The following is an 11,363-nucleotide window of genomic DNA, read 5'->3' on the forward strand; positions in this document are numbered from 1 at the left end:
CCTTAACTAGAGATACCCACATCTCATTAGGTTGCTGAGCATTAAAGATTAAGGCATTTTAAGTGCTTAGAACAGTGCCTAATACATAAATAACATTCAATAAATGTTAACTCTTCCTCCTCCTCTTTGTCGTGCCTCTCATCTTTATCTATAAAAGTAGAGATGTTAGTAGGACTATGTCAAGATTTCTTCTATTTACAGTGACAATGAAGCACTTTCTCAAGAAGGGATTTATGAGTAAACGCTTCATATAGTCTTTCAATCTAATCCAACCTCCACTATATCTAATAGAAACCCTTTCCTAATTCCTAATTCAGATGTAAATTCTTCCATGTTCTTATACTCTTTTGGTGTGTCAATTTGCACAAGAGTGTAGCTCCAAACCTGTGCCTACACAAATATTTCTTTCTTAAAGCTCTCTGGAATCATTTATTTAATTAAAAAACCAACTTCTCATTGGTGTATCATGTAATTCATTTCAGAGAAGCCAGGAATAATTTTTCAACATAGACATGAGAACATCACAGAGTTTAAGAAACACTGATCTAGGATATCACATTAAGAAGAACAAGAAGAGGGGCGCCTGGGTGGCTCAGTCATTAAGTGTCTGCCTTCGGCTCAGGTCATGATCCCAGGGTCCTGGGATCGAGCCCCGCATCAGGCTCCCTGCTCAGTGGGAAGCCTGCTTCTCCCTCTCCCACTCCCCCTGCTTGTGTTCCCTCTCTCACTGTGTCTCTCTGTCAAATAAATAAAATCTAAAAAAAAAAAAAAGGAAGAACAAGAAGAAAGAATTCAGTTACTCACGATGCTCCTGAATTCATGATGCAGCTCTTCGCTCCACAAAAACAATCTCTGCCATCATCATGATTCATTCCAAGGTTATGACCCAACTCATGAGCAACAATGGATGCAAACGTCTCCACTGTGATTTGCCCAAACTGCCCAAACACAGGTAAGTATTAATTAGGTTTCTGAACAAAAAGGATATGTTTATTATTTTTTCCACAAAAGGAAATTAATCACTACAATGGTGACAGTCTTCATGACAAATCAAGCATCCAACATCAGTCTTCATACATTTCACTAGGAAACTGATATGACATGGAGATAGATCCTTTAAGCAACAGACCAATTACTTTAGCACTAATAAGTTATTTGCAGTGATTTATGGGAAAACAGATTCATGGTTCTAATTTAATTTTCTTAAATGGGGTTTCAACTTCCTTGTCCATAAAAAGTGAGGAGCTAATAAACACATAATATTAGAAAACTTAATCCAGTCTCTAAAGAAAAACCACGTCTACCACTTCTACCCAAAATATTGTTTTAAGGACTAGGGGAGGAAGTACGTGGTCAAATGCTTGACACTGTCCTGACACAAACGTCCAAAGTTAAATATCAAGAACAAAAACATACCACGTTAATCCCGCCTGCGTGGCTCCTTGAACATACTGTTCCCACAAATGCCATTCCTGCAGTCCCACCAAAACCTTTCTTCCTAAATGAAAATACAAGGTCAAAGTTAGAAAATGTACTTGGGGGGGTAAAAGGAACACACTGCTCTTATTTCTTTGGATAAGCTTAAACTGGGCTGGTAGAACCTACAAAGACTGGGAGAAAAATGGCAAAGATAATTGACATCTTAAAATCAGAATACAATTAAGTCTTACTTCTTTTTTATTCTCAGAGAACAAAATTAATAACGCAAATTCTTTTTTTTTTTTTAAAGATTTTATTTATTTATTTGCCAGAGAAGCAGGGTTCCTGCCGAGCAGGGAGCCCGATGCGGGGCTCGATCCCAGGACCCTGGGATCATGACCCTAGCCGAAGGCAGACGCTTAATGACTGAGCCACCCAGGCGCCCCGAACACAAATTCATTTTTCAGACAAATGAAGATGTTTTAGATACTAAACCAAGTTTTTTTTTCCTACCCTCCAGATGAAAAATCTTCCTAAAATGCATTATATTTACTTATTAAAAAATTCTAATGAGCAGAGACAGGTAACACACTCAATGAACATAACACACATAGGAGGCTACAAAGCAGGGAGCACGGGGACATAAGAACCACAATGGCCTCCATATGGTTCCCAATCATCCCTGACACACTTGTATCTCAAAACCTATTTTCTCCACCTAGAACTCTTTTGCCCAGTAAATACTCCTAACTGATTCCCTCACCTCCTTCAAGTCTTTACTCACAAGTCTTCTCTTCGAGGCCTTCCCTCACCATGCCAACCTGACTCCTCCAATACTTTTTTTTCTTGGCAGGTGCTCCACTATTTATTGAATAGAAAAGCATAATAATAACAACACAATGTATTTAAAATGTTCTATAAGCCTTCACAAGTGCCTTACAAAAATAATCCCATTTGATCCTGAATTTTTTTATCCTACTAGATAAAAATTATTGGGCCCACTGAACAGAGTAAGAAACTGAGACCCTGGGAAGTTGTATCTTCAGCTGTTAGGTCACCAAGCTGTGGTTTGACATAATGTTATCTGATTCCACATTTACCACCCTCAATGGCTATACCATCCTGGCCCTTTCTCCCCTGTAGCCAGGTAACCACATTCTAATTAGGGAGAAATGCAAGAAAAGAAATCTGTCTTCATGTCACCAGAAGCTGAGCCTACAGTGCAACAAAAACTGTGGCTACTAAGTTTCTTCAAACACTTCCTGGACTCTGAGTCAGAATATGAGCTTCACTGGTTGTAACCTTAACCTTCCTGAGAAACATGCACCTACAGGAAAATGAGGTACTTATTCCTTCACATGATGATAGAAAATTAGAACCCAAGACACTGTGTTGTATATCTAGTTCCATTATCAAAAATTTATAGATGACAGAGGCCATGTGACATGCCCAAGCTCATGATGGTTCTTTCTGTACCAGTCTCCACTAGCAAGCCAAGGCAGGCAACTCCTTCAGATGAGAAAGGCAGATGCCCGCCCTTGGCCTTAAGTGGCTAAGCCAAAGGCAAGGAGACGGAGAATTCAGCCTTATGCATCATCTCAGGCAGTGCTTTTCAAACTATAGGGAAGGGCCAGTAATTTTTTCTTTAATTTCCAATTCATTGCAGACCAATACGTCTTCATTTTCCCATTTTTTTAATTGAAATCATTGATATATTAATGTCAGACGTAATCAGATAATTATATACATTATGAAATGCTCACCACCATAAGTATAGTTACACTCTTCCTATACTTTTACTTCTACCCTCCCTGCTCTATTTTTCCTCCTTACCACTTATTAGTATTTAATGTATTATACACATTCATTTATTTCATTTATGGCTAATCTCCTCTACCAGAATAGGGACTCCATGAAGGCAAGAATTTTCATCTGGACAAACACAGTACAACTATATGAGTTCCCTTACAGAAAATTCTAGAAAATGGAAATTAACCCACATTAACAGAAAAAAAGATTAGTGGTTGCTTGGGGAAGGAATTTTTTTTTTTTGGAGGGGAGAGGAGATTGGATTACAAAGGAGCCTGGAGGGAATGGGTATGTTTGTTATCTTGATCATGATGATAGTTTCATGGCTATATACATATGTCAAAACTCTTCCAAATGTACACTTTAATTATGTGCAGCTTAGGGGCACCTGGGTGGCTCAGCCTTCAGCTCAGGTCATGATCCCAGGGTCCTGGGATCGAGCCCCACATTATCGGGCTTCCTGCTCAGTGGGAAGCCGGCTTCTCCCTCTCACACTCTCCTTGCTTGTGTTCCCTCTCTCGCGGTCTCTCTCGCTGTCAAATAAATAAATAAAATCTTTATAAATAAATAAATAAATATATGCAGTTTAATCTTCATCCATCACACCTCAATAAACCTGCTTAAAAATTTAAAACATTTTAAAAATAGAGAATTTCTGTCTTCTTTATTCATTGCTAACCCCAGTGCCTAGGGTATACACCTAATAAATATATTATAAATGAATGAATAAGTCTTTCTCTGGGGCATCTGACCAGCAAGGAGAAGAGGGCCAGAGATACTGACATAGGGGATTGCCAAGGAAACACTTTAGCCAGATCACCCTCTACTTAATGCCATAGTCCCCAGGCCCTACTCATGTATTCAATGCTTCCAAAAGGCTCTTTAGTACCCCATTCTTTTTTTTTTTTTTAAAGATTTTATTTATTTGAGAGAGAGAGACACAGCGAGAGAGGGAACACAAGCAGGGGGAGTGGGAGAGGGAGAAGCAGGCTTCCCGCGGAGCCGGGAGCCCGATGCAGGGCTCGATCCCAGGACCCTGGGATCATGACCTGAGCCGAAGGCAGACGCTTAACAACTGAGCCACCCAGGCGCCCCTTTAGTACCCCATTCTTAACCAAAAACACAACCAGGGATCATTAGACAGACATTTGGGAAATGCCTCTACATGACAAGTGGATACAGACAGGAAAGACAAAGACAGTTTGGTAGGTTTGGTTGGGCAAGGCATGAGAAATGTGCTAGATGCCTGTCCCTTCTGGCCCTATGTGAACTAGAAGGCATGCCCACTGGCAGGTGGATACTTGCAGGTGTAATTTAACTAAAAATTCATAAAAAGGGCTATAAAAATCCACTTTGGCATTTTCACTGCCTTGCTTTAAATTAACTCACATAAGGGGCGCCTGGGTGGCTCAGTCATTAAGCGTCTGCCTTCAGCTCAGGTCATGGTCCCAGGGTCCTGGGATCGAGCCCAGAGTCGGGCTCCCTGCTCCGTGGGAAGCCTGCTTCTCCCTCTCCCACTCCCCCTGCTTGTGTTCCCTCTGTCACTGTGTCTCTCTCTGTCAAATAAATAAAATCTTTTTAAAAATTAATTAATGAATTAACTCACATAACAAAAGAAAACAAAAGAAAATCAAGGGTAAGGGGAATGGCCAGCATTCCCTGTGTGGACGGATGAAAGATGACTCCAAACTTCGCTGTGAAAGAGAGGAGAAAGCAAGGGGGTCAACGCTCAGAGACAAGACCCTTTGCTCTTCTTTGCTCCCGCCTTTACTGGTCCTTCAGGAGAATCATAAATCTTTATCACTCTTTCTCAAGCATGTGATGTGTGACAAGGGGTCTTGCTGGAACTAGGAGGATCTGTTTACGGGAAAGATACGATATGCTAATCTGCCTGTTCTACGAGTTCTGCTAAACATAGCCTAAGGGACAATGCATACATCTCTTAGATCCCAGGGTGGCTGTTTGGGCTAAAAAGCTTCGGGGAACTCCGAGAGGCATTCCTACAGCAGAGTGGTCATGGCAGAGTGGTCATGCAGGCCCCAGCAGTCCAAAGGCCGAGGCCCTTCTCTGAAACCTTCCCTGCCTCCAGCGGCCTCCGTGTTACATTTTAGCAAGCCAGGTATTATGGATGATTTCATGTTCTACATTAACCTCAACACAAGGGAAATTTTTCCTCAGAAAAAAATTCAGAGTGGGGCGCCTGGGTGGCTCAGTTGGTTAAGCGACTGCCTTCAGCTCAGGTCATGATCCTGGAGTCCCGGGATCGAGTCCCACATCGGGCTCCCTGCTCAGCGGGGAGTCTGCTTCTCCCTCTGACCCTCCTCCCTCTCATGCTCTCTGTCTCTCATTGTCTCTCTCGCAAATAAATAAATAAAATCTTAAAAAAAAAAAAAAATTCAGAGTTTTAGGGACACGTGGGTGGCTCAGTCGTTAAGAGTCTGCCTTCGGCTCAGGTCATGATCCCGGGTGGGATCGAGCCCCGCATTGGGCTCCCTGCTTGGCAGGAAGCCTGCTTCTCCCTCTCCCACTCCCCCTGCTTGTGTTCCCTCTCTTGCTGTCTCTCTCTGTCAAATAAATAAATAAAATCTTAAAAGAAAAAAATTATGAGTTTTAGGTACCATCAACACTGAGGGAGGCAAAAATATATAAATTAGAACATTTTTCTGCAAAAAGCCAGCCTATCGAGTTAGAAAACTTTGGCGGGGGGGGTAGGGTGTTTGGGGGGGATAAAGAGGAGCAATAGCTTTATTGCTTTGCCAAGCAAAGGAGGCTGCAGTAGGCTAAGGCCTTCAAAACTGCAATCCCTCAAGCCAGAAAACTTTTAAGAAGGATGAAATGTTTCAAATAGTTTTAAATGAGGATTTTGCTTTAAGTTTTGAACTGTATTTGTATTAAGTGATTTATATAAGTTTAGGTTTTATTATGGTACCGTGGAAATGCTATGTAAAAGAAGAAAATTTTAAAAACATCTATCAGCAAGATCCCAAGGAGAATAAAAAAATTACTATATCCATGAAATCAGAACTTGACTATATAAATTAAAGGGGACAAAAAGATCTACAGAACATTAAAAATAAGATTGCAGAAATAGAAAACTCAATAGAAAGCTTAGAAGAAAAATTTAAGGAAATAATATTCCAGAAAGTAGAACAAAAAGACAAAAAGAAAGGAGATGAAAGATAACAAAATTAGAGGATAAGCACAAGAAAACTCAACAGCCAACCAAATAAAAGGAACCCCAGAAGGAATAGCGAACAAAAATAAAGAGGATCAACTCATCTACAAAATAATTAGAAAAAAATTCCTAAAACTGCAAGACATCAGTCTCAAGATTGAAGTTACCCACTAAGAACACAACACAATGAGTGATAAAAGACCTACACTGAAGCATATCATCAGGACAATTCAGAAGCTTGGGGACCAAGAGAAGATCCTAGAAGTTTCCAGAGAAGGAGGAAAACAAACAAACAAACCCACAAAGGATCAGGAATCAGAAAGGCTTAAGGCTTCTCAACAGTAATACTGGAAGTCAAAAGAAAGAGCCATGCCTTCAAAATTCTGAAGGAAAAAGACTTCATGCCTCGAATTTTACACACAGCCAAATAATCAAAAAAGTTACAAAACAAACTGTAAAGCACACCTCTGAAAAACTGAGTCACTCAGGCCCTAGGGTAATCAGAGGTCACACGGATGTAATTTTTAAATTCTATTCTGAGACAGTGAAGCACATTTTCTGACATGCAAGGGTCAAAATTTTTTCTTTCCATATATTCTTTCACAAGAAGAACTAGAAAACATGCCATACCACGGTGAGCGAGTAAAACCCAAGAAAGAGGAAGGACATGGAATAAAGGTGACAGGGAATCCAACACAGAAGGGAAGTCTCATTATCATACTGTGACTTGTGGGGTATCATACAAAGCTCTCCTTATTCAGACGAATGCTCAAAAACCTTAAGAAAACATGATTCTAAAAAAAGAAAATAAGCGAAAGTTACTGTTCTGATCATTTCATTAATAGCACTTTTCTTAAAATCACTTACAAAACTAGCTGTGCACTGTCATGTCTCCGACGTGTTATGAGAAACTTTTCCCGCCACTGTACAAAGTTCCCCAACACATCACCAGCACCTCCAATTATGTTGATCAGGTTTCCATTTGTCCAAATCTCTAGTCCAACTAGCACAATTCGAATATTCAACATAATATACATCTAGGAAGAAAACAAATAAAAGTCTATAAAATATATTAAAGAATACAAGAGTATCTTTTAACTTATGATGAAGTAACACAACTACTTGAAATAAAAACAGGACTCCTCCCCTCCAAAAAATACATTTCGTTCAATATAATGAGACTCTAACCTCTGAAGAGTCTCAGTGTCCTCATCCACAAAATAAAAGTAATAGAAGTTCAAAACTGTTTTTATCTTCCACTCCAAAATCTGACAAACTGAAAATTTTAAGTTTTTGGTAAATTTGGCTTCCAAATTGCCCTAAACTAATGTAAATCTATTTATGGTCCATACGTATCTCACTTAATGTAAATACTCATACATTTCACTATAGGAATATCAGTGAGTTTGATTACAAAGAGCTACCAGAAGATCCTGTTATGCAATACATGGTGAACCATATTACCTTTCTAAACTTTTACCTAAAATTCTAATTACACATACCCCAAAGGTTTCAGATAGTGCACTATGGAACTCATTTTTATTTCATAGAGATACTGTGAGGAATAAATGACAATAAATGTAAAGCACTTGGCTCAGTTTCTAGCATATTATAAATGCTCAAGAGAACACTACTGTCCTCATCATTATTATTATGCTTAATATTCACAACAGGGAAATACCTTATAGATGAAATTATCTTATAAGAACATGCATCTAATTCTTCAATATCTCCCACTGGATGAATGAACTACAAAGTCTCAAACCAAATTTCTCTCTCTCTCCCTCCCTCCCTCTTGCTCTCCCTCTCGCACTCACACACACACACACACACACACACACACACACACACTGTCATATCATGGTTTCAGAGTAGGAGGCAGCCTTCATCAAAGTAAGATTGAGTAAAAATTCAATTATCTTTTCATAAATGCCAAAGTTCCTTACCCTTTCTACACTGAGGATAAAACAGATGCTGATATGAAATCTCTTACTTGTCTCAGTCTTTCTACAGTTATATATTCCTTTCAAACATAAAAAATGTTACAAAACAAACTAGAAAACAGACCCCTGAAAGACTGAGTCCCTAGGATAATCAGAACTCAAATGAGACAATTTTTAAATTCTGTTCTGAGACTATGAAAAGACAGGCTAGAATAATCCCAGTTAATAGAAAATACAACTCACACTATCCAAGTAGTTTGCTAAACGGATCATCTCCTCTCTCACTGCAGTCTGATTTCTTCCCATCATGTCATACTGAAAAGCAAGAAAGGAAAATCATTTTCACCAAAGTCATTTATGAAAAAAATTTCTAAAATCTGTTATAATGAAGATAAGAATCCCAAATATTTCCTCTGAACTAAAAATGGAGACATTTAGACACTCACCTGCCTTTCAAATTAACAAATCTAAAGGATACATTTCAGTGATAAATAGGAATAAGAAAAACAGGTTCAAGTGTGAAATGGATAATAAGGAAAACATACTGAAGTCTTTATTTGCTCCAAATTAGCATAATTTTAAAATTAATTCTCTTTAATGTTCTTTTTATTCATTTTAATGCAAAAATGTTTTCGAACAGTTTATAAAGGTAGTGTTTAAAACAATCAAAATGCACAGATAAAGGAATAAAAACAATCTAACATATTTCCTGACCCTTTCATCCCTTAGGCTAAAGACATTACCAATAAACAATTTCTAAACTCTGGGCTAAATTAATGAGAGATTAACCAATGTTCACCAACAGACATTATATGTAGACAAAATAGATATTTAAAAGTTTATATTAAAACAAACAGCTGATATGACTGATGATTTTCTTCAACACCTGGCTAAATCCAAATGTCCATTTTAACATTATTTTATTACAACCAACTAAATAACTAATGAAAAGAAATTTTAAAAAGAATGTATGGTTTTGCTCTAAGATAAGAGCATTAATATCAGAATAAATCAGACCTTTTATCAGTCATGCATTTTATGATGATACTCCTAAACAAAAAAATTTAATATATCAGATAAGGTTTGATTAAAATGGAATCATTCTTATTTTGAACCATTTTCCACCAGTACATAATGAATCTATCTGGAGAGAGTAATCAATAAAAACACTTCAAATCTCTATTTTTGACTTGTCCAAACATTCTCCAGAAACCTTTTTCCATTATCAGGGTAAAGTTCATGCTTGGTCATACTCCCTGTGCTTTTTCCTTCTACCACTTGAGGGTAATGAACCTATAATGAACAAATCTGAATACGTTTCTATCTGTTAATAAATACAGCTTGTTTATTTCCAACCTATACACAATAAGGGATTTTTTTTAAAACCATAAAAATCCTCTAAACGGTCTCTGCTGCTTATAAGAAAGGAACTGCCAATATTGTTAAGTTTCTACAAACAACTCTTTTCACACAAACAACAAAGCTGAAGTAAAAGTCAGACAAAATATTTCAAATAATCTATATGTTAAATTATGTAACAGCTGTATCTAAAACTGATAACCCTGTAAATGCTGAAATAGACCCATTATTTTTCTTAGCTAAGTTAAGCACAATTCTTAAATATGAATAAGGAAAATCCCTGGTGTTATCCTGGACACAGAAATTAATAGTAAATGCTAAAATCAACTATTCTCCTCTATTCCCTTCTAAAGCATGCCACGACCCAGAAGTTTCTGCCTCTTATAGTGAAGTATATATAAGTTAGCTGAAATTCTAAAAAGCAAAGCAATTTCATTAGGCAACAAAGCAGTATCTGATTAGCTGATTTTTCATCACAGTCCTTTAAAGTCATCTGAAAAGGTGACCCTAACTGAAGGGCAGTGAAGAAAGTGTGCATAAGCAAATCACCCAAAAGAACAGGGGGGGAAAAATCACCAGTAAAAAATAGTTAGAGGTATTCTCATTTGCTATGTTCAGCTTCTGGTGGGATTATGAACATCAAGCATGTTTAAAAGAAAAAAGCCATTTTAGTTTTAAAATTACATTTAAGAAAAATCAATACAAATATATTATATTTTATGTTTCCTTCATGGGATGCTCACTTCTCATCTGCTTTTCATGAAAAAGAAGAAAAACTGTCACCAATCCTACCCTTTCCTTGTCTACGACAATGAACAGCTCCACATATCGGGTCTGTGGCAGGACAGCTCTTCTTCTCTGTCAAAAAAACAAACATCATAAAGAAAAAAAAAAGTTATAAGACTACGTGTTTAAAAAAAAACAAAAACTACATGTGTTTCATAGGTAGCAACCTTTACCCTCATCTCTAATCTCTTATTTCAGGTCTGCTAAGAACATGATAAAATTATTTTATTTCACACAGATCAATAAAGCCAAAAACATTTTTTTTCTAAAAAAGTGCTATCTGCTCTCTGTACTAGTCTGAGAAAAATTCTAGTTAATGATAATATGAGGTATTCAAATTTCCAAAGCAGAATTACTGATTTTCTAATATCAAAACTACACATACGCACACACACTCTAATGGGAAACCCCACTACTACATTAAAAGTGGAAAAATGAAGGTAATAATTATAATATTGCAAGAATATAATAACCCAGAGCAGGAGTGAGGACAAGGTTGCTGCTTCAAAAAATGACTAGTTCAGTGATTTTCAGAAATTCATATAAAGTACAGAATTCGACAAAAATTTAAAAGTTTTCCAATGATTAAAGTTAAAAAAGAACAGTCCAACAGGGGCGCCTGGGTGGCTCAGTCGTTAAGCGTCTGTCTTCAGCTCAGGGCATGATCCCAGGGTCCTAGGATCAAGCCCCGCATAGGGCTCCCTGCTTGGCGGGAAGCCTGCTTCTCCCTCTCCCACTCCCCCTACTTGTGTTCCCTCTCTCGCTCTGTCTGTCAAATAAATAAATAAAATTTTAAAAAATTTAAAAAAAAGAACAGTCCAACAGTCAAAAGAGTGCACAGCGAGAGGCAATGAAAATAATGCCATATACTC

At 37.7% G+C, this 11,363-nt stretch overlaps 1 protein-coding gene across 1 annotated transcript; it reads right to left on the reverse strand.

The window, feature by feature from the left end:
* Positions 1-763: 763 nt before the first annotated feature.
* On the reverse strand, positions 764-10,556 carry ADAM9 (ADAM metallopeptidase domain 9). Its single transcript, XM_081809421.1, has 5 exons — positions 10,449-10,556; positions 8,590-8,661; positions 7,271-7,440; positions 1,417-1,498; positions 764-938 (listed from the first exon to the last, which is right to left on the reverse strand). The coding sequence occupies exons 2-5, from the start codon at positions 8,653-8,655 to the stop codon at positions 801-803; spliced, it is 456 nt and encodes a 151-aa protein (XP_081665547.1). The 5' UTR covers positions 8,656-8,661; positions 10,449-10,556; the 3' UTR covers positions 764-800.
* Between the last annotated feature and the right edge of the window lie 807 nt (positions 10,557-11,363).

The sequence above is a fragment of the Leptonychotes weddellii genome, chromosome 2 (genome assembly GCF_054177405.1).
Source record: "Leptonychotes weddellii isolate Sample4059 chromosome 2, ASM5417740v2, whole genome shotgun sequence".
NCBI classification, from domain to species: Eukaryota; Metazoa; Chordata; class Mammalia; order Carnivora; family Phocidae; genus Leptonychotes; species Leptonychotes weddellii.

Excerpts from the sequence above, each read along its gene's own strand:
- ADAM9 (XM_081809421.1), bottom strand. The coding sequence starts at position 8,655 with ATGATGGGAAGAAATCAGACTGCAGTGAGAGAGGAGATGATCCGTTTA. Across the intron at positions 7,441-8,589 it reads TAGCAAACTACTTGGATAGT|ATGTATATTATGTTGAATAT; the intron begins GTGAGTTGTATT and ends TTTTCTTCCTAG. Across the intron at positions 939-1,416 it reads ACGCAGGCGGGATTAACGTG|TTTGGGCAAATCACAGTGGA; the intron begins GTATGTTTTTGT and ends GTGTTTGGGCAG.